Below are 23,471 nucleotides of genomic sequence, written 5' to 3'. Positions count from 1 at the left end.
TCCCTCAACCGCACAGCAGCTTTGGCCTACCAACGCTGGTGCCATAGATTCCGGTTCATCAGCCTACGCCAGCGCTTCAGCACAGACGACACCTCTTCTTGCACCACGACCTGCTAGCACCACAATGAGTACCGCCCTACTTTGCACCACAGCCTTGGTCTCACTGACTCCACTGGACACAGTCACTGAGCCGCTGCCTTCACCGCGACCTAAGGGCACCGCACGCCACTGCACTTCGCACTGCAGCCCTGCCGCTTCCCGACACCGGTGCTCCCAACTTCATCTGTGAGGAGTCTGATCTGCAAAGCATGTGACTTCAAGGGCCCGATGACTCCTGCTCCGACCTCCATAACAGATCCCATCTCTTCAGAGTTCACCGCGTGGTCCCCGACACCCTGCAGTTCTAAAGGCACTGTTTTGTGGGTCTCCCAAACACCGTAGCTGGCTTGTGACACCATGGTCAGCCAGAACTGTTGGGATTTGCTGTTCACAACGCCGTAATAGCCACTGATGGAGATATCAAGAAACTGTATTTTAAGTCCATTTTTAATGATTTATTTCTGAGAAATATCTGGTGGATTTTTAATCGTTTTTGGTCTTGTTTGCACAGATAAAATATTGGTTATTTTTCTAAAGCCAGCGTGGTGTTCTTTTGTAGTGTTTTCCACTGTATTACTGTTGGTTATGTGCAAATGCTTTACACACTGCCTCTGAGATAAGCCTCACTTCTCGTGCCAAGCTGCCAAGGGGGTGAGTAGGGGTTATTTTAGGAGTGTATCTCCCTTATCCTAAGTAGGAAGAAGGGACCCTCCTTGGACAGGGTAACAACATGCCAACTAGAGACCCCCCCCCCCTTTCTAACAGCAGCCCTTCCCCTACACATTTTGCCAGGTTTCTGATGCACTATGAATGCGTGTTCCCTGTGTACCTGCCAATCAGGTTCCCAGGGCCTGTGTTCTTTCCCTAACCTGCACCATTGTTTCCACAATTGGCACAACTCTGCCCTAACTGTAAGTCCCCTGTAAGGGGTGCCAAGGAAATGGTTGCCAGGGAAAGGCCTCAGAGACCTCTCACCGCAAATGTGCTCCACTGCCATTGCAGGCTGTATGTTTTGGTGCAGCTAAAACTGACGAGTCAACATGGCACGCATCCCTGTGTGCCACATCTACCCAGCACTGCACCAGGCATAGGTAAGAGACCCTTAAGGCAGGGTGCACTATACCTCATATGATGACCTATCTGCATAAGTAATCTGATAGAGACTACTAGCCGCAGATTCCTTAACGTAGAATTATCCCCAGGCGTGAGACTGGATCTGGAAAATCTTTACCACAGCACCTCTGTGCGCCGGGGGGCGGTACCACGCGACCCCGCGTGGACGTGACATCAGCGAGGTCACATAAGTCCCACCCCGGCATGCTGACGTCGGTTTCCTTCTTTTCCGCGTGCAACGCGGATCCGGAATGTGCTCCTTGGCCTGTTTTCAGGCCTCTTAGCGCCTTGAGTGGGAACAGTGTACCATGCCTTTGGGCTTCAAGACGTGCACTTTGTGTGCACGTCAGATGTCGGCGATGGACCCTCACACTATTTCCATGTGGTGCTTGGGCGAGCACCAAGACTCTACGGACTGCGAGGCTTGCCAGCATCTTAAACCGAAGTCCCGGCAGGAGCGCCGGATGAAGTTGCTCTAGGCCCGCTTGTCCAGGTCGGTGTCATCACAGCGTCCATCTCCTACCTCGGACGGGTCCAGGTGCCGCTGTTTTCGGCTGCGGCATCGTCCTTCGCCGAGGCCCCATGGGCGTCGTTCGCCCGCAGGTAAGTCTTGCAGTTTGCCGCCGAGGCCTTGTCCTCCTTCGGCAGAGGATGCCGGTCCCTCCCGGGATGTACGCCCTCGTTTTCCGTCGTTGGGGCGACGAGGGCCCAGATGCATGCCTACGCTATGGCTCAGCAGGCTTCCTTAAGCCCTCCTCCCCCCCCCCCTCCTCCTCTTCCTGCGATGTCTGTGGATTCCCTCGCCGTGCGCTGGGCCTTCTCTGGACTCGCCGGCAACTTCGCCCCCGGCGCCAACGCCTTCGGCTTCAGGTGTTGGATTTGTGGTGCCATCGAGGTGCAGCCCTTTGGGGTTCCCCTCTTCGGCCCATAGCGTCCCGGCCGCGCCGCAAAGCCCCGTGGGGTTCCCTGCGGTGTCGCAGGAGGTCACCGGGACTCAGGGCTCGCCCTCCAGTCCCCCTCGATCCTCTGAGCAGACGGCTGTCTTCCCGGAGCCTGAGCCGTCACCTCTCCGGCGTCAACGGCTTCTCTCCGCGGCGCGGATCGAGGCCGGGACTCAGGGCGCTTCCCCGGGCCCCCTCTTGCCCCTTGGCGCAGGCGGCTGCCTCATCGGGCGCCGAGCCGGTGCCTTTTTGGCGCTGTTCATTGGCCGCTTAAGCTCCGACCCCACCCCCCTCTCCGAGGCGGCACGTGGTGGTGGAGGTCGACCCTGCGCCGCTGGTGGACACTTCGGCACCGGTCGAGGACTCATTGGTGCCTGTGGTGGACTCTCTGGCGCCGTCCCGACGTCGGATCGTCGACTCTTCTCTGGAGGTCCCTTCCTCTCTGGAGGGTTGTCGCCTCCTCTTAGCCGGAGACCGGACGCCGCGTCGTAGCCTTTTCTCCGGCGGATTCCAGGGCGGGTTCTATGTCGTCTCCACGTTCACAGCCCCAAGACCCGCTCTTCCGTTCCCTGCAGTTGTCTGCCCTGCAGGCTTCTCGGCCCTCTCCAGAGACCCCTCAGGTCCCCCACTCGCCAGTGGGTTTCCCATCCCTCAGGGGCTCGTCTTTTCTCCCTCCAGCGGGGCACGGGGACGGGGCGTCTGTCTGCAGCCTTTGCCCACGGAGGAGTTGCTTCTCCCCCCCCCCACGTCGCCCTACGGAGGTGAGTGTGGCCTTTGTCCGGGCCATTTCCACAGCCACTGGCATTCTGCAGATGGGGAATCCGGTTGCCCCACTCCCTTCGGACCACTTGTTAGAGGTTCAGCACCAGGGCTCTGGTGGAGGGGAGCCGCTTCTCCCATTTGAACCGTCGCTCCATAACTCTCTTCTGGGGGCTTGGGGGCGCCCTGCCACAGGGGATCCGGTACCTCAACCGCTCCTCCACCGTCACCGTCCTGCTCTGCACGATCCACTTTGTCTTTTTTCCCACCCCTTGGCCCAGGGCCCTGTCCTGTGGGCTGCTTTTCCTTCCTTGCCTTCTGTGCTGCTTCCGTCATCACAGGAGGCTCGGTGGCTGGACTCCTGGGGGCGTAACATTTTCGCCTCCACTAGCACTGCTCTGCGTGCCTTCAACACTCTGTGTGTTGACCAGGGCTACTTCCGATCTGTGGGATTCCGCGGAGTCCCTTCTGTCTCATGCCTCCCAAGAGGGTGCCCGCGCGGATCTGTGGCACCTTGTGCGGGATGGTTGGGAGTTAGCTACTTTCATTCTCCGTTCGGCCATGGACGTCTCTGATTCCCTCGGCCGTGCTATGGCGAGTTCTGTGGCCCTCCACCGCCATGCTTGGCTGCGGGATGGTGTCTTTCCAGAGAATGTTCGGGAGCGTCTTGTGGAGTTACCCTTTAATGGGACTTTGTTATTTCACACCCACGTGGACTCTGCTATTCAGAGACTCCTTGCGGGGCTCCGTCCTCCTCTGTAAGCTCGGCCCTCCGGCGCTTTATGAGAGGCGTTATTCCTCCTTTCTCCTTGGGGCCTTTGTTTTAGTTGGCCTGCTGTGTGCGGCTTTGTGTGCCTTCAGGGTCATTCAGTTGCCCCTTTATTCTTTTGGCTGCTGGTTCAGCCCTTCAGCTTGAGGTGTGTGTTTTTTGCTGTTAAGTGCAGCAGTATAGGTCCTCAGGTTTGCCCTTTGTGTCTTTTTTGGCTGGTTAGTAAGCCGTCTGTGATGTTTTCCACTGGTCTTTTCGGTTCTTGGCCTCTGATGCGGGTTTCCCTAAGATGTGTTTCCCTGGTTTTGTTCAGGGACGATTCATACCCTAGGTGGGGTATTTGTTGGCTATTGTATAGCCATGTTTTAAGCTGGGCGGGCGTGGATACCTTTTCAGGTTCCTGGCGTCCCCGTATACCGCTTGGTGCGGTCTCTATCTCCTTGATGTTTCTATCCTCTTAGCCTCTGGGTCATCGGGCCGACCCTTGTCATACTAATTACAGCGTCGTGTCTTGGTGTTTCCACCTCGTTCTCCGCCGTTCCGGCTGGTGCCTGTCTGTCTTCGTCTGCTTCTTAGTATTTGCCAGCTGTTTCTGCATGTGCATGGTAGTTTTGGTCCCCCTCCGTGGGACTCGCCGTGTCAGCGTGTGCTCCTGTCCCTTGTGTGTTGGAGCTTTGCGCGTCTGTGTCTTCTTTCTCACGTCTGCGCTTCTCGGCTGTGGAGCCGTTCTGGCTTTGTTCCCTACTTCGAGATGGACACCCATTCAGCTGTGCCCTTCACTGTGTGTGTTCTCCTGGGCGGGCTGTGCCTCCGTTCCACCTCTTTTCCTTGGAATTGCGGGTAGTTCTTTTCTTCCTTTGGTACTAGCTTTGTGCTGTCTGCCCCTCCGGTTTTTCTGGCGGATGCTCTTTAATCCTCTGGTCGGCTTGTGGTATCCTGGCCTTCCCTTCTCCTTGTTCTTGCCCACTTCTGCTTGGTGGGGGTTGGGCCGTCCTTCCTGTACCCATGCTACATCCCGTGTTGGGGCCCTGTATCTTCCAAGCTGGTGAGGTTCTCTCACAGACCCTCCTCCCCTCTGGGTGTGACTAGGGTATCTATTCTACATTAAGGAATCTGCGGCTAGTAGTCTCTATCAGATGTACAAGTTACTTACCTTCGGTAACGATGTGTTCGAGGCATGTGGGCTGCTGAATTCATATCTGTGCATAGATCGCCGCCTAGTGTTGGGTCCGGATGTTTGCACGTTGTTGTCCTGGAAGAGTCTTCGAAGTATCCTGGGATAGGTGACTCCTCCCCTGGACTACAGTGAAATGAAATGAAATGAAAATTTGACTTATAAAGCGCTACAGTTGCCCTGAGGCGTCCAGGCGCTGGAACAGATGGGGCCCTCTTGAGGTTACTAGCTAGGCATTAAACAGCAGGGTTTTTAGCTGTTTACGAAAAGTGGTCAGGTTGGGGTTGTTTCTTAGCTGCAAAGGGAGTGAGTTCCAGAGTTTGGAAACGTTATACGAGAAGGAGCGTCCTCCTGCTCTAACTCTGCGAGTTCTGGGGATCTCGGCCAGGAATGCTGTAGAAGAGCGGAGGGATTTATTCGGCCTATATGGAGAAATCAGGGGTCGATTGATGTCTGGGCCCGTTTCCCAGAAAGTCTGGTGGGCAATGCAGAGCGATTTGAATCTTACTCTGTCCCTGATAGGTAGCCAGTGCAAGGTCCTCAAGCTGGTTCTCACTGAGGTCCTCCGGGGGATGCCCAACAGTGCCCTGGCAGCACAGTTTTGGGTGCGTTGGAGCTTCTGTAGGGTGTAATCCGGGGCTCCCAGGTATAGGGCGTTATTGAAATCCAAGCGGGATTGAATGAGGCCCTGTATAATTATCTGTTTGGCCTCGAAGCAGAGGAGGGGAAGGACTTTCTTAATCACCCTGAGGAGGCCAAAACAGGTGGCTGAGATCTTAGTGGCCTGTGTGTTAAAGCTCAGAGACTTGTCGAGCCAGACCCCTAAGCTTTTGATGTTATCTCTGGAGGGTGGAGCCACTCCCATGCTTGATGGCCAGCTCGGCTCTATGGAGACGGGGGAGGCTGTGCCCAGGATCATCAGCTCAGTTTTGTCGTCATTCAGTTTTAGGCAGGAGCTCATCATCCACTTCTTTACGTCCTCCAGACAAGCCGCTAGGTCTGGTGGTGCCTGGAGGCCGCTCTTCTCTGCCAGGGAGACCACCAGCTGGGTGTCGTCCGCATAGGAAATGATCTTTACACCGTGCGGACGGACAACCTCAGCCAGTGGCCTCATGTAAGCGTTGAAGAGCGTAGGGCTTAAGGAGGAGCCCTGGGGGACTCCACATCCCAAGGGACGAATGGATGAGCGTGATGTGCCATCGAAGACCTGAAAGGTTCTGTTGGACAGAAAAGAATTGAACCATGTCAGGGCATCTCCGGTCACTCCTAAGTTGGCAAGACGAGTTAGCAAGATCTTGTGATGCACCGTGTCAAATGCGGCACTTAGATCGAGGAGGATCACTGCCACTGATCCTCCTCGATCCAAGAGCCGTCTTACCTCCTCAGTCACAGCCAGTAACGCCGTCTCAGTCCCATGTTTTGTACGGAAACCTGTTTGGGAGGAGTCGAGGAGATGGTTTTCTTCAAAAAACATTGTCAGAGTGGTATTGACATGTTTCTCCAGAATTTTCGATGCCCAGGGGAGTAACGAGATCGGGCGATAATTGCTAGGATTAGCTGGGTCTAAAGAAGGCTTTTTCAGCAGGGCCCGCACCATAGCATGTTTCCATGTTGGAGGGACTATCCCACTGATTATGGAGGAGTTCGTGAGCTCCAGGAGCGTGGGGAGAATAGCCGTGCTGGCAAGATTCAGTGAGCCTGGGGGGGCAGGGTCGCATGGGGAGCCGGGTTTTATGGGCATCCTCTCCATCCTCAGATTGTTTTTTTCCGCCATTGGGTTCGGATGTGCTTATCTTGACTCAAGTTAGGAAAAACGTTTTAGAGGCCAAAAGGCCTTTAGTTCGCGTCGGTACTGTTCCCGATCGGTATCGATAGTTATTTGTTAGTTTACTAACTTCAAGAACAATTTTTTCGCATCATACCCGACCATCGACCCGACATCGACGATGGAATCGAAGACACCATTCAAGCGGTGTCCTGTATGCAATGCGAAATATCCCCATGGCGACGTCCACCCGGTGTGCAACAAATGCCTTTCACCGGATCACGACGAGTCCACATGTATGGCCTGTGCCCGATTCCGATCCAAGAAGACTCTCCGGAATCGACGAGCAGCGAGACTTGAAGCGCAGCAAGCGGCACCGGCCCCGACCAACATCTTCAGCGCCGAGGACGAAGATGTCGAAGACGTGGAGAACCTACCCTCCAGCCCCGCTTCCGAACACGACTCCGGATCGGAAGACATCGAAGAACGACTCTTTCACAGAGACGAAGCCGTCACCGAGGTAGGAGACTACGATGAGGCCTTAGGGGCCGAAGAGAGTAGCTCCGGTGACGAGCAAGGCCTACCCGTACAGACTGAGGATATCCCAGTGCGTCAGTCTATGGCTCCGGTCGAGGGATCGCCTTCGGGCCTTACCCAAGACCTATCCCGCAGTTCTTCGGCCCCGCCCTCTGGCCCGGCCTCGGACATTCAGCGGCAGCCATTACTACCCAAAACGACTGGTTTCCCTTCATCGAAACCGAAAGCCGTATTGGTTCATCAGAAACCGAAACTGAAAGTGACACTGGTCGGATCGAAGCCCACCACACCTTCGACGCCAGCCAAACCCGGCGGCACCGACCGCACCAAACGGGACTTCGGTGCCGAGCTTGCAGCAGCCGACGTCGGCGCCGACACACGGAAAAAGACCATCGGTACCGCCAAACCGCCTCGGCTCCCGGCACCGAAACAATCTGCTCCGGCCACAAAGGTCAAAATGGCTGCTGCGTCTCACACCGCTTCGAAAGCAGCACCAAAAACACAATCATCGACGCCGTCGACAGCTACTACCTCTCCTCGACTCGATGACCCAGTGGCGCCGAAGAAGTCCACGCCCACCTCTACAGAACCGGTCGGCGCCAAAGAACCGTCGGCGCTCCAGGTGCGGCAAGTTGCAGCGTCCTTGCAACGCATCAAAGACAAGGCAGCCCTCCAGGACACGTCAGGCTCCGAGCCGAAAAAAGCTCAAAAGGCTTCTCCGGCACCGGCCAACATCACTTTTGGCCTGCCACCATCCACGGCCCCAAAACTGTTCGAAATCAAACACGTGTCACCCACACCAGGATCACACCTGCCGAACGCTCTCCTGCGGAGACGTCACCATCACACATCATCGATGCCGACACCGGCAGAATGATGCTCCACAAGAGGAGAATAACTTCCGAGCCAGCTTTGGACTCCTACCGGATCCCGCTAAAGAAAAAGCTGCCAGTGGATTCGGAACCAGTTCTTTACGAACCTCTCCATACCTCTTACCAAGATCCACAGTCCTTCTCTCCGACACACTCCGAAACCGATGTTTTGGAGGACTACATGGGTGACCACGTCCCCTACCCCGGAGAGATGGACCCTGAAGGCCAACAGGACCCTGACCAAGCTTGGGAGGACCCTGTAGACCCGGGTGCACCTATGGATACACAGGACACGCAGCTATATGGCGCAAAAACGTCTCCCACAGAGGACACTGCTGCATTCAACGCCCTCATTGAACGTGCTGCGGCCAATCATGGTGTGCAACTCCACTCTGACACAATCGAGGACGATTTTCTAATGGATACTTTCGCATCCTCAGAAAGGAATATCAAAACTCTACCCATGTTGAAAGGTGTCCTCAAACCAGCAAAGGACATTTTCAAAGAACCCACCAGGGCAAGAGTAATAAACCCCAGGATCGACAAGAAATATAGGTCAGCGCTTGGGGACCCTACCTACATTAGAGGCCAGTTGCCTCTGGATTCCATAGTAGTCGCGAATGCTCGCAAACGGGCGCACTCGCAGACGACAGGGGATGCTCCTCCCCCGGACAAAGAGTCCAAGGTGCTAGAGACCTCCGGTAAACGGGTTGCAGCCCAAGCGGCTAACATATGGCGTATTGCCAATACTCAGGCGCTCCTAGCTCGCTATGATCGTGCACATTATGACACATTAGAAACATTACTCCAACATCTCCCTGACCAATACAAAGAGGGAGCAGAGATCCTCATCAGGGAGGGACAACTCCTCACGAACGCATCCATTAAGTGTGCACTGGATGCCGCAGATACAGCTGCCAGAGCCATAAACACTAGCGTCATGTTACGACGACACGCCTGGTTACGAATCTCCGGATTCAAACCTGAGGTGCAAAATAACATCCTCAACCAGCCGGTCAACCCCGACTACTTATTCGGGCCAGAGGTTGACACCACCCTAGAAAAAATAAAAAAGGACACAGACACTGCAAAGTCCATGGGGGCTCTCCAAACGCAGACCTTTCGGAGCGGCTCCTTTCGTCGCCCCGGAAATAGAGGAGCAGGTAGAGGACAGGGGTCACAGCAAACCTACAACAAGGGAAACACACAAACTTCCTACGATAAAAACACCCGGGGTGGATATCGTGGCTCAAGCACAAAGGGCAGAGGACGCGGATACGGCAACACCAGGTCCTCCCCCAAGAACAAACAGTGACGCCCTCTCCCTTCCTCCCGACCACATAACACCTGTCGGGGGAAGGCTACAAAGGTTCCTGTCCACGTGGAACTCCATAACCACGGACAGGTGGGTCAAAGATATTATCAAACACGGTTACTGCCTAGAATTAACCTCAACTCCGCCCACAATACCTCCAAAACACCGTCCTATGTCCTCAGAGCACTTAACGCTATTACAGCAGGAAGTGCTAAGTATGCTACAAAAAGGCGCAATAGAGGTCGTACCCGTCCACGAGCAAGGTACGGGGGTGTACTCCCTGTACTTTTTAATACCGAAAAAGGATGGGTCACTCAGACCTATACTAGACCTGAGACCCCTCAACCGCTACATTCTCTCAGAGCATTTCCACATGCTCACCCTGCAACAAGTCCTACCACTGCTCAAACAGGGAGACTTCCTGGCCACGCTAGACCTCAAAGATGCGTATTTCCACATACCCATTCACCCCTCACACAGAAAATATCTCAGGTTCACTATTCAAGGGCAGCACTACCAATTCAAAGTTCTTCCCTTCGGCGTGACAACAGCGCCCAGAGTTTTCACAAAGTGCCTAGCTACTGTGGCCGCACATTTACGCAGGCAACACATTCATGTCTACCCCTACCTGGACGACTGGCTTGTTCAGGGAAAGTCAGCCCAGCAATGTGCCAGCCACATGTCCCGCACCATTCACCTTCTTCACAGTCTGGGGTTCTCACTAAATTACCCAAAATCCCATCTCCAACCCGCACCCGTACAACAGTACCTAGGTGCGACCATAGACACTCTGGCGGCCACAGCTCAGCCGAATTTAGTGAGAATCAACAGCATGCAAATGCTGATTTCCAAGTTCAAACCCCAACACTCCCTTCCCGCGCGAGTGTTCATGCAGTTGATAGGCATGATGGCCTCCTGCATTTTCATAGTCCCACACGCGAGACTACATATGCGCCCGCTTCAGGAGTGCTTAGCACGTCAATGGAATCAGGCTCAAGGACAACTAAAAGACCTAGTGTTGGTGAGCGGTCGGGCATACAACTCTCTGCATTGGTGGAATCCACAAAACCTTTGCAAGGGCCGACCGTTCCAAGAGCCTTTTCCACAGATAATACTGACAGCGGACGCGTCTCTCCAGGGATGGGGAGCTCATGTACTCAATTACACAGTGCAGGGACTATGGACAACACAACAAAAGAAGATGCACATCAACGTTCTGGAACTGATGGCAATCTTCCTGGCTATGAAAGCATTCAAAGTACACTTGTGCAACAAAGTCGTGTTGATCCGGACGGACAACATGACTGCCATGTACTACATACAGAAGCAGGGAGGCACACACTCTCCACAGTTGTCTCATCTGGCTCAGAGCATGTGGAAGTGGGCCATTCAGAGAAAAAGTGTTGACTCTGCCTTGTTTTGTAACAAAGTAACTTAGTGTTGACAAATGAGTTCTCCTGCTTAATAATGTGCTGCAGGGCCTAAACTGTGTTATTTGCTTGCTTTGTGCTAAGTTGGAAATGTAACTTAAAAGTAATCTGAAGTAATTACTAGTAATCCAATGAGTTTACAAAGTATTTCATAGAATACAAAGTAACTTGTGTGCAGATACAAAACCAGTACACACTGTATTTTGAAAAGTGTTATTGTTTTGAAAGTATCACTTACCTGCTACTTAGTAAATCATGATTATAGTAATAAAAATAAGAAAGTAACAACTTTTTACACAAACATTTGGACTTGATTCAGTCTTTGAGTGTGTGACATTATTTCTTGCCTGAGTGTGTACAACAAATGCTTAACACTACCCTCTGATAAGCCTGACTGCTGCGCCCAGCTGCTACTAACTTGAGAGTAAGGCATTATCAACTTTATCCTCTGCTGTACCTCTGGGGTTCCACTGGACTCTGTGCACACTATACCTCCTTTTGGTACAGTATATGCAGAGCCAGCCTCCTATATATACCTCTGGGGATCCACTGGCCTCTGTGCACACTATACCTCCTTTTGGTACAGTATATACAGAGCCAGCTTCCTATATATACCTCTGGGATTCACTGGCCTCTGTGCACACTATACCTCCTTTTGGTACTGTATATGCAGAGCCAGCTTCCTATATATACCTCTGGGATCCACGGGACTCTGTGCACACTATACCTCCTTTTGGTACAGTATATACACAGCCAGCTTCCTATATATACCTCTGGGGATCCACTGGCCGCTGTGCACACTATACCTCCTTTTGGTACAGTATATACAGAGCCAGCTTCCTATATATACCTCTGGGGATCCACGGGACTCTGTGCACACTATACCTCCTTTTGGTACAGTATATACACAGCCAGCTTCCTATATATACCTCTGGGGATCCACTGGACTCTCTGCACACTATACCTCCTTTTGGTACAGTATATACAGAGCCAGCTTCCTATATATACCTCTGGGGATCCACGGGACTCTGTGCACACTATACCTCCTTTTGGTACTGTATATGCAGAGCCAGCCTCCTATATATACCTCTGGGGATCCACGGGGCTCTGTGCACACTATACCTCCTTTTGGTACTGTATATGCAGAGCCAGCTTCCTATATATACCTCTGGGATCCACTGGCCTCTGTGCACACTATACCTCCTTTTGGTACAGTATATACAGAGCCAGCTTCCTATATATACCTCTGGGATCCACTGGCCTCTGTGCACACTATACCTCCTTTTGGTACTGTATATGCAGAGCCAGCTTCCTATATATACCTCTGGGATCCACTGGTCTCTGTGCACACTATACCTCCTTTTGGTACTGTATATGCAGAGCCAGCTTCCTATATATACCTCTGGGATCCACTGGTCTCTGTGCACACTATACCTCCTTTTGGTACTGTATATGCAGAGCCAGCTTCCTATATATACCTCTGGGATCCACGGGACTCTGTGCACACTTTACCTCCTTTTGGTACAGTATGTACAGAGCCAGCTTCCTATATATACCTCTGGGATCCACTGGTCTCTGTGCACACTATACCTCCTTTTGGTACAGTATATACAGAGCCAGCTTCCTATATATACCTCTGGGATCCACTGGTCTCTGTGCACACTATACCTCCTTTTGGTACAGTATATACAGAGCCAGCTTCCTATATATACCTCTGGGGATCCACGGGACTCTGTGCACACTATACCTCCTTTTGGTACAGTATATACACAGCCAGCTTCCTATATATACCTCTGGGATCCCCTGGACTCTGTGCACACTATACCTCCTTTTGGTACAGTATATACACAGCCAGCTTCCTATATATACCTCTGGGGATCCACGGGACTCTGTGCACACTATACCTCCTTTTGGTACAGTATATACACAGCCAGCTTCCTATATATACCTCTGGGGATCCACGGGACTCTGTGCGCACTATACCTCCTTTTGGTACTGTATATACAGAGCCAGCTTCCTATATATACCTCTGGGGATCCACTGGACTCTCTGCACACTATACCTCCTTTTGGTACAGTATATACAGAGCCAGCTTCCTATATATACCTCTGGGGATCCACGGGACTCTGTGCACACTATACCTCCTTTTGGTACTGTATATGCAGAGCCAGCCTCCTATATATACCTCTGGGGATCCACGGGACTCTGTGCACACTATACCTCCTTTTGGTACTGTATATGCAGAGCCAGCTTCCTATATATACCTCTGGGATCCACTGGCCTCTGTGCACACTATACCTCCTTTTGGTACAGTATATACAGAGCCAGCTTCCTATATATACCTCTGGGATCCACTGGCCTCTGTGCACACTATACCTCCTTTTGGTACTGTATATGCAGAGCCAGCTTCCTATATATACCTCTGGGATCCACTGGTCTCTGTGCACACTATACCTCCTTTTGGTACTGTATATGCAGAGCCAGCTTCCTATATATACCTCTGGGATCCACTGGTCTCTGTGCACACTATACCTCCTTTTGGTACTGTATATGCAGAGCCAGCTTCCTATATATACCTCTGGGATCCACGGGACTCTGTGCACACTACCTCCTTTTGGTACAGTATGTACAGAGCCAGCTTCCTATATATACCTCTGGGATCCACTGGTCTCTGTGCACACTATACCTCCTTTTGGTACAGTATATACAGAGCCAGCTTCCTATATATACCTCTGGGATCCACTGGACTCTGTGCACACTATACCTCCTTTTGGTACTGTATATACACAGCCAGCTTCCTATATATACCTCTGGGGATCCACTGGTCTCTGTGCACACTATACCTCCTTTTGGTACTGTATATACAGAGCCAGCTTCCTATATACACCTCTGGGATCCACTGGTCTCTGTGCACACTATACCTCCTTTTGGTACTGTATATACAGAGCCAGCTTCCTATATACACCTCTGGGATCCACAGGCCTCTGTGCACACTATACCTCCTTTTGGTACTGTATATGCAGAGCCAGCTTCCTATATATACCTCTGGGGATCCACTGGCCTCTGTGCACACTATACCTCCTTTTGGTACAGTATATGCAGAGCCAGCCTCCTATATATACCTCTGGGGATCCACGGGACTCTGTGCACACTATACCTCCTTTTGGTACAGTATATACACAGCCAGCTTCCTATATATACCTCTGGGATCCACTGGCCTCTGTGCACACTATACCTCCTTTTGGTACAGTATATACAGAGCCAGCTTCCTATATATACCTCTGGGATCCACTGGCCTCTGTGCACACTATACCTCCTTTTGGTACTGTATATGCAGAGCCAGCTTCCTATATATACCTCTGGGATCCACGGGACTCTGTGCACACTATACCTCCTTTTGGTACAGTATATACACAGCCAGCTTCCTATATATACCTCTGGGGATCCACTGGCCGCTGTGCACACTATACCTCCTTTTGGTACAGTATATACAGAGCCAGCTTCCTATATATACCTCTGGGGATCCACGGGACTCTGTGCACACTATACCTCCTTTTGGTACAGTATATACACAGCCAGCTTCCTATATATACCTCTGGGGATCCACTGGACTCTCTGCACACTATACCTCCTTTTGGTACAGTATATACAGAGCCAGCTTCCTATATATACCTCTGGGGATCCACGGGACTCTGTGCACACTATACCTCCTTTTGGTACAGTATATACAGAGCCAGCTTCCTATATATACCTCTGGGGATCCACGGGACTCTGTGCACACTATACCTCCTTGTGGTACTGTATATGCAGAGCCAGCCACCTATATATACCTCTGGGGATCCACGGGACTCTGTGCACACTATACCTCCTTTTGGTACTGTATATGCAGAGCCAGCTTCCTATATATACCTCTGGGATCCACTGGACTCTGTGCACACTATACCTCCTTTTGGTACAGTATATACAGAGCCAGCTTCCTATATATACCTCTGGGGATCCACGGGACTCTGTGCACAATATACCTCCTTTTGGTACTGTATGTACAGAGCCAGCCTCCTATATATACCTCTGGGGATCCACGGGACTCTGTGCACACTATACCTCCTTTTGGTACTGTATATGCAGAGCCAGCTTCCTATATATACCTCTGGGATCCACTGGACTCTGTGCACACTATACCTCCTTTTGGTACAGTATATGCAGAGCCAGGTTCCTATATATACCTCTGGGATCCACTGGTCTCTGTGCACACTATACCTTCTTTTGGTACTGTATATGCAGAGCCAGGTTCCTATATATACCTCTGGGATCCACTGGTCTCTGTGCACACTATACCTCCTTTTGGTACAGTATATGCAGAGCCAGCTTCCTATATATACCTCTGGGATCCACTGGACTCTGTGCACACTTTACCTTACTTTGGTAGAGTAAATAAAGAGCCAGCTTCCTACACATGCTTACCCTCAAGTGGGGGGGGGAAGGAGTTGTTCAGTCTTGGTCTGCGTTTTGCCTTCGGGGTGGGGAGTAATGGAGCTGCCTAGATATAAACCTGCCTCTGCTCACGAGGGCTTGTAGGGAGTGGGTTGATGGAGCCGTCCTCTCTCCTTGGGGTGCTGTGTCATGGAGAAGTCGTCCCTTAGGCATGCCTCCGGTGTGCCATGAAGCCATTCAGCCATAGTCCTGCCCCCGAGATTGTTAGCTAGACCTGCCAGCTGCAGCAGTATTTGTCTATGGATGTTTGGAGGTGTTGCATGGATGATGAGCTGGCCCCATGCATTTGGCTTGCTGTTTGAGCAGAACCTTAGTAAAAAGATGTAGGGGAAGTATGTACGGATTAATAAAATAACAGCAAACTGTGTGTTTTATTTGCTAGAGTATGCAATAGTGACTGCATGTTTTCAATTATTTTCCATCCTAGTCGTTGTTGGCTGTGTGCATAAAAGTCTGCTTTCTTTTGCTGACCGTTTTGCATGTTCTTGTTTTAATTTTGTGAACTGGTGATGTATTCTAGAATGCTGATCAGTGCCAAAGTAGGCCTGGCATTGACTAATGCTTTGTGCTTCCCTGTCTCACCCATCACCCAGGTTTCACAGATGGCACAATACTTCGAGCCCCTGACCATGGCATCAATTGGCGCTGCTTCCCGGACACACAATCATCAGCAGCAGATGAACCTCCTGGACCAGACAAAGACTCTTGCTGAGTCTGCCCTGCAGATGCTCTACACTGCCAAGGAAGCTGGTGGGAACCCCAAGGTGTGTGCGACGTGAGAAGCCAGTCCCGGACTTGGCCGTAGTGCAGACATTTAGGCGGTGCTTAATTGGTCAAAAAAATAAATAGGTGGCAGGGCTCTCGTCAGGAGGCCAGTGCAGCTTGCAGCACGCATTGCCCCTACTATGCTGCCAATGAGAACACAACTGCTAACCATCACACTCCTACAAGTGCGACACTTAGGACTATTTCAGGCCTCCAGAGCTGTAAGACTAGCTTGGGCGGCAGGTAATCGTCATTTTGAACTTATAATGAATTAATAATTCCCTGTTGTTGTGGTCATCTCTCAATTAGCCAGGCAGCACCACCTTACGGCAAACTCTCACAAGCGCTGATGTTGACAATTAAGTGCCAGTGCTGAGCACCAGAAACCACCGGCTCAAATTAAGAACTTGATTTAGGAGGGTGTCCACTGAAGAGGCTGCTTTTGGCGAGCTCTGCAGGAGACCCACCTAAGAGGTGCAGTGTCTTGTTACAGTTACCATGAGGTGTGGCATCGGGTTTGATCAACTTCTGAAAAAAGATGTTGTTTGGTGTGCCTTAGGAGCCGAGATTAAAGTTATTTGGATTGCAGCTCACCTGCTGGTGGTCACTGGATTAGTCTTGAGCGGTTGCCTCTGGTAGTGTGATCACCCCGAATAGCAAGCACTCCTCAGTCAATACGGGTTACCTTCCGACTGTAGAGAGTTCCTTTCAGGTTACGGGTAGTACACACCAGAAGCGCTTGGGTGGTGGTTGTTTTGTTCCATACGAGACCGGCCTGACCCTGATGTTTAAGTTGACTTCAAAGATTCTCGTTCCATTAATTTTATGCTATTAGAGATGTGTTCTCGTTTTGGGGGCAGCAGTCAGGTAATTTATCTCCTTAAACACCCACTGTTTTAATGGACAGGCTACAGCTGCCCCCTCACTTCGTATTTAGCTCAGTGTGTCCTCCGTGTTTGTGCTAGAGATTTATGTAATGAAGTGAAAAGTTCCCATTGAGACCAGCAACTACTTATTTCAGGTCAACAAAAAAATTCAATGATGTAAGAAGACGACTTATATTTTTATCTACAAGAATTCAGAATATTTGACTGATTCTATAACCCGGGAACTCTGAAGCTTTGTGTGTGCTGTGTGCAAGTATCTAAAGGGTTTTTCTTCCTGCAGCTTGCGGCTCACACACAAGAGGCTCTGGAAGAATCGGTCCAGTTGATGAAGGATGCTGTGGAAGACCTGACCGTCACTCTTAATGAGGCTGCAAGTGCTGCCGGGGTTGTTGGTGGTATGGTGGATTCCATCACTCAGGCCATCAACCAGGTAAGATCACAGGATAAGTTGTGTGTTTCATCAAGGACTCTGTACTAGTTTGGCTGTAGAAGTTAGAATCACCCCTCCACATATGTAGAGGGATCGCCTACTTATGGATCAAGTGATCCTGAGAGGATCAGCTGTGCATATATAGATTAATGTGTGATTAATGGCAGAGAGGGCAGGAAGACCATCCGAACCTGTGTAGAGACATGCTCCTCATGTCCTGGACTTGGGTGAAGGGTAACAAGAAAATCAGTGCTGACAGGCTCTTGGATAGTCGAAGATTACTGACCAGTCTTGTGGCCAGGTGCTTTCTTTTGGAACCAAAGTCCTCTGCATGGCTTAAAAAAGCTGTGCCCTGCCATGTTAGTTGTTCTGGCCTGCCATTTATTTCCTTCCATTGAAGTCCACAATCTGAGAGCATTCTGTGGAGGATCCTTACTGCCACCTCCGCCCAGGATGAGGTATCTGTGGAGGATCCTTCCTGCCACCTCCTCCCAGGATGAGGTATCTGTGGAGGATCCTTACTGCCACCTTCTCCCAGGATGAGATATCTGTGGAGAATCCTTACTGCCACCTCCTCCCAGGATGAGGTATCTGTGGAGGATCCTTACTGCCACCTTCTCCCAGGATGAGGTATCTGTGGAGGATCCTTACTGCCACCTTCTCCCTGGATGAGATATCTGTGGAGGATCCTTACTGCCACCTTCTCCCAGGATGAGGTATCTGTGGAGGATCCTTACTGCCACCTTCTCCCAGGATGAGGTATCTGTGGAGGATCCTTACTGCCACCTTCTCCCTGGATGAGATATCTGTGGAGGATCCTTACTGCCACCTTCTCCCAGGATGGGGTATCTGTGGAATATCCTTATTGCCACCTTTTCCAGGATGAGTTATCTGTGGTGGATCCTTACTGCCACCTCCTCCCAGGATGAGGTATCTGTGGTGGATCCTTACTGCCACCTCCATCCAGGATGAGGTATCTGTGGTGGTGGCAGCTTGATTTTCACCCAGAGGAACAAGCCAGATGTCCATACTTCTATGCCGAGACTGGCTTTCTTGTGTAAATATCTGCCATGTCCTCATAACTGGATACCTCCTCGCCAATACCTGTATGGGTGAGTTGTAGGTAGTGTGTGGGTCTGTTTCGCATTAGCATTGGTGAATGCTGGTTCGTGTGTGTGCGCCAGATGGTGGTTCTCCTGTTGGTTACTTGAGTCTAGCTTCAGTATGACTTTCTGCTCTTTCAGCCGAGAAACAGGTTCTGCCTTGTTGGGTGGGGTGGGGTGGGGGTGGGGGTGGGAGAGGTTGCCATCCTGTGTGTTGTAAATCTTCCTGCTACCCAAGTCCCAGTTTGCTCCCTGTTGGCTAACACAAGCCTTCTAATGGACTTTGTTAGAAGACAATACACAACTTACCGTTACCAGTTGAAGTTCGTCTGAACTTAGACATTGCTCCGGAAACAACAAAACAAGAGGCTGTTTTGAAAAAGGAGAGCCCTTTCTTTGGAATCTAGTTTCCCATCCATGCTGCCTTATGTGAAATAAATACTCGACCTCTGTGCCTCTAAATTGTAGATAGTAGGGACCCAAGAGGGCCCAGCAGCACGAGTGCAGAGTAGACATGTGCCAGAACACAAACGCTGTCCTCCTTCAGAATACCACTGAACACGGATTCCTGAAGCACCTTGCTGTGGTAAAGGGCCTGTATTTGCATGGTTAGCTCCCACCTTTTGCCTGTTTTTGATGTGGTTTCAAATGTAGTGCACAGGGTCCCTGCCGAACAGGTCCCTGTGCCAGTGCTTCTTCCCTAAAATGATGTCCACAATTGGTACTTCTACTTCCACCCTCTGTAAGTCCCATGTAAATGGTACCCTGAGTACCTAGGGCGAAGGAGCTAAAGAGGATCGCCTGGGCCCCCCCCCCCCTCACTTGGACCATGCCACTGCCTTTACAGCTTGCATGCCCATGTGAAGGAGAAAACAACGTCGACATGGCACCCTGGGTGCCATGCCAACCAGCACTGCCTGAAGACATAGGTATGGCACCCCTCTAGCAGGCCTCACAGCCCAAAAGCAGGGTGCAGTATATGTGAGCAGCTGGGTTTCTGTTGCAGTAACCCCCTCACACACACACACTTTTCCCCAGACTACTGATGCACTTTGACTTGATGTGCCCTGGGTCCCTGCTAATCAGGTTCCCAGGGCCTTTGTTCTTTCCCCAAACCTCTACCTTGTACCCCCAATTGGCACCTCTCTGGCCACATCGCAGTCCCTTGTAAAAATGTACCATAGGTACCCAGGGCACTGTGGCCAGGGAAGGCCTCTAAGGGCTGCAGCAATTTTTGTGCCATCCTTAGAGGCCCTGTACCCTGGCATACACACACACTGCCTTTGCAGGCTGCGTGTTGTGGTGCAGAACAAAGTGAAGAGTCGACATGGCACACATCCCTGTGTGCCATGCCTACAACCCACTGCCCTGGCATAGATCAGTCATCCCTCTTATTGGTTGCCCAATACCAGTGGTGAGGGCACAGGTGCATGAGCCCTGTACCCCTATAGTGTCTAAATCCATTCTTGGACATTGTAAGTGCAGTGCTGCCATTAAGAGTATATGGTGCTGGGAGCTTGTCATTATGAACTCCACAGCACCATGATGGCGACACTGAAAACTGAGAAGTTTAGTATCAAACCTCTCAGTACATTAAACCCACACTGTGAGAAAGTGCCCTCTTTCTTGCATGGTATGCCCCACTTTTTGCTGAATTGCTGATGTACTGTGACTGAGTGTGCCCTGGGCCCCTGCCAATCAGGTACCCAGGGCCTGTGTTCCTACCCTAAAACTGCATTAAAGCCTAAACCCAATTGGCATTTCTGGCCATATGTCAGCCCCTGGTAAATGGTACCATAGGTACCCAGGGCCTTGTGACCAGAGAAGGCCCCTAAGGGCTGCAGCACTTATTGTGCCACCCTTAGAGGCCCTGTACCATGAGTGTCTGGGTGCAGAAACAAACAAAGAGATGACATGGCACACATCCCTGTGTGCCATTCCCACAAACCACTGCCCTGGCATACATCAGTCACCCCTCTAGCTGGGTGCCCTATGCCAGTACGGGTACAGGTGCATGAGCAAAACACACAAGATGATGGACGAAATGTTGCACATTGGCAAAACATTCACCCCCAGTCACAGATCTGGGTTTAATCCATCGTTAGTTTGCTCACCACGCCACCCCAGTTCAGACATGGCCATATGCAAATCAGTCTTGACCCAGTGCCTCATGGGAACAGTCCAGCCCGAACTGCCAAGCCATGTCCTCCCTGGACCGAAATCAAGCATCCTAGGACCGGTTTCTGGCATTTCAGCCGTCTTCAGCCAGGATAGCTTTACTCCAGTGGCGTAGTGAGCACGGGACGCACGTCTGGGCATACCCTTCCCACATAGGGCGAACAGCAAAACACACAAGATGATGGACGGAATGTTGCACATTGGCAAAACATTCACCCCCAGTCACAGTATCAAATATCTTTTTATTGTTTTATACAAAAAAAATACAAAAACAGTTGTCAATGGCACGGTCATAATGGGTCATTACAGTGGTGGCAGCAGTAAAACAATAGAGATAAATCAAATGATGACGATTTAGCCTTTGAGTTGAGTCAAGGGGATAGAAGTTCCTCCTCCGAGGAATGCACCGGGGCACACAGATTCCTCCCCTATAGGTGTTCCACCCAGACCACAAAGGCGGACCACTTTCTGGGGCATCCTCGTGCTGCATATACAGTCTTCTCCCTGAACATGCACCAGTCCAGACCGCTCTCCCAGGAGGCCAGGGTAGGTGGAGCAGCCGCTCCCCACTGCCGGGCTATATCTCGTTTGGCCACCATTGCCCCCAATGTAGCCCAGATCCTCTCCATACTCGTTAAATCAGTGCGACCCCACATATTTAGAAGACATCGTTTGGCTTCCGGACAAATGGTTTTATGCAGCATCTCCATCACATCGTGTATTTCACACCAATACTTTTGTATCTGGGTGCATTCCCATATTATGTGGATGAAGGTACCCGTGTGACCACAACGGCGTCTGCAATCACCCCCATCACTCCTCCCCATATGGACTAGTTTTGGCCCACTGATATATGTTCGGTGGAGTATCTTGAGCTGGACCAATCGTAGACGTGCCAGGATGGCCACCTCCCTAGGTGAGGCAACCGCCTCACGCCATTCCTCGTCGTCAAACTCTAAACCATCTCTCTCCCAACACTCACGCAAGTGCCCTAGTGGGTCAGGGATATTGTTAATCAATTTCTTGTATGTGAGGGAGATCGCTTTCTGGGGAAGGTAGCTGTCCAGCAAACGATCCTCGAATGGCGATGATTCTGGGGGGCTCGAGCCTATCTGCAGGGCTGTGGTGATAGCGTGTCGGATCTGCATATATCGGAATGCTTTCGTATCGGAGAGCTCAAACTGTTGTTGAAGTGTGGCAAAAGGGGCCATAGCACCCCGAAACCAGAGATCACCCAGGCGGGATATACCAATCAGATCCCACTTATCAAACCCTTTCGTGGACCAGAGATTACCCAACAGTTCAGAGTCGCACAGAGGCGCCGCCAGCGCGAGCTTCTGGTCCCGGAGTGCTTGGTGGGGCCAGTGAGGGAGAGTCTCCGGGGGTTGGAATACAAGGCTCGATTATAATTCCCTCCGGGTAGTAGCCACCTGTCCATAGTAAAAGCCGGGTCATCCGGCTGGCGATATGTGCATTGATTGATAGACGCTAGGTGGGACGCCCAATAATATCTATGAATGTCAGGGAGGCTAATGCCTCAGTCGTATCAATTCAGGACCAATTTGTTAAGTGCTTTCCTGGGCCTCCCTTCCCACAGCAGCTCTTTGCAGCCCCTCTATTTCTCTGAAGTACCGTGCTGGATCCGGATCCGGATAATTTTGCAAGCTGTATAGTTGCCGGGGCAGCGACACCATTTTAAATAGTGCCGCTCTGCCCAGCAGCGAGAGCAGCAAGGTCTTCCAACAGGACACATCCCTCCTAAGGCACTGCAGGGGTGGGACCAAGTTCCGCTCATATCTGAGTTTAGGGTCAGCGGTGATAAAGATCCCAAGGTAAGGGAAACCAGCCTGCATCGGACAATTCCTAAGCAGTGAGGGGGCTGCACCTCCCAGTATGTGTATAAGCGACTTGCTCCAGTTGATCGAATAACCTGAATATTTGCCAAATATTGGGAGGATATCCAGCACACAAATTAAAGATTTTTCGGGCGAGGCTAGATAGGGGAGAACGTCATTGGCATAGAGCGAGATTCGGTCCTCCCAGCCTGTCGACCACCGCGAGCCACGAATCATCAGGTCTGCACGCATCCAGGCCGCCAGTGGCTCTAGGGCGAGGGCAAACAGCAGGAGGGGACAAAGGGCACCCCTGTCTGGTCCCACGATGCAGCTGGAAAGGGTCTGATCGCTTATTGTTAACTATCACCTGAGCCAAAGGTTTCGAATACAGAAGTCTAATCCAGGATATAAAGACTAGTCCAAACCCCAGTTTGGTAAGGACAGCCTGCAGGTACGGCCACTCCATGGCATCAAAGGCCATGGAGGCTTCTAGCGACACTATCACCGCTGGTTCGGCGACAGTATCAACTCTCCCCAAGCCCCCGTGGACCCTGCGCAAATGAAGGGCCGGCCGTGTTGCAGTGGGGCATAAAATCCAGGTGAACCAAAGTTACCACCCGAGATAGCCGTGTGGCAAGGAGTTTGGCAGGAATCTTGGGCTCCGCAGAGGAAGATCGGTCTGTAGGAGGTGCATTTATTTCTGGGTTTCCCCTCCTTGAGAATGACAACAAGGGATGCCAGCCTCTGGTCCGGAGGAAGGACACCCACACGTCTACACTCCTCAAACATGATCGAAGAAATGGGGTGAGGCCATCGGGACGCAGTTTATAAAGCTCGATGGACAGGCCATTGGGCCCAAGCGCCTTCCCCGGATGTAAGCTAAGAATTGCCTGGGCTATTTCGTCGCTAGTTATGTCACTATCAAAGAATTTAGTATCTTCCTCGGAGAAAGTGGGCAGACGGATATCACGAAGGAGGCCCATAGAATCCTCCTCAAGAAATGGGGAA

The 23,471-nt window shown here is 51.4% G+C and overlaps 1 protein-coding gene across 7 annotated transcripts in view; it reads left to right on the top strand.

The window, feature by feature from the left end:
• TLN1 (talin 1) overlaps positions 1 to 23,471 on the top strand; it is an 880,838-nt gene that overhangs the window by 608,813 nt on the left and 248,554 nt on the right. For all 7 annotated transcript variants that reach the window (XM_085627686.1, XM_085627681.1, XM_085627685.1 and 4 more), the window contains 2 exons: positions 15,859 to 16,029; positions 17,198 to 17,347. In XM_085627686.1, the coding sequence (XP_085483812.1) occupies positions 15,859 to 16,029; positions 17,198 to 17,347 (321 nt within the window). The remainder of the gene's footprint in view (positions 1 to 15,858; positions 16,030 to 17,197; positions 17,348 to 23,471) is intronic.

Source organism: Triturus cristatus, chromosome 2_1 (genome assembly GCF_964204655.1).
Source record: "Triturus cristatus chromosome 2_1, aTriCri1.1, whole genome shotgun sequence".
Taxonomy (NCBI): Eukaryota; Metazoa; Chordata; class Amphibia; order Caudata; family Salamandridae; genus Triturus; species Triturus cristatus.
Note: the sequence above shows the minus strand (reverse complement) of the source record. Positions and strands in the feature narration are given on the sequence as shown.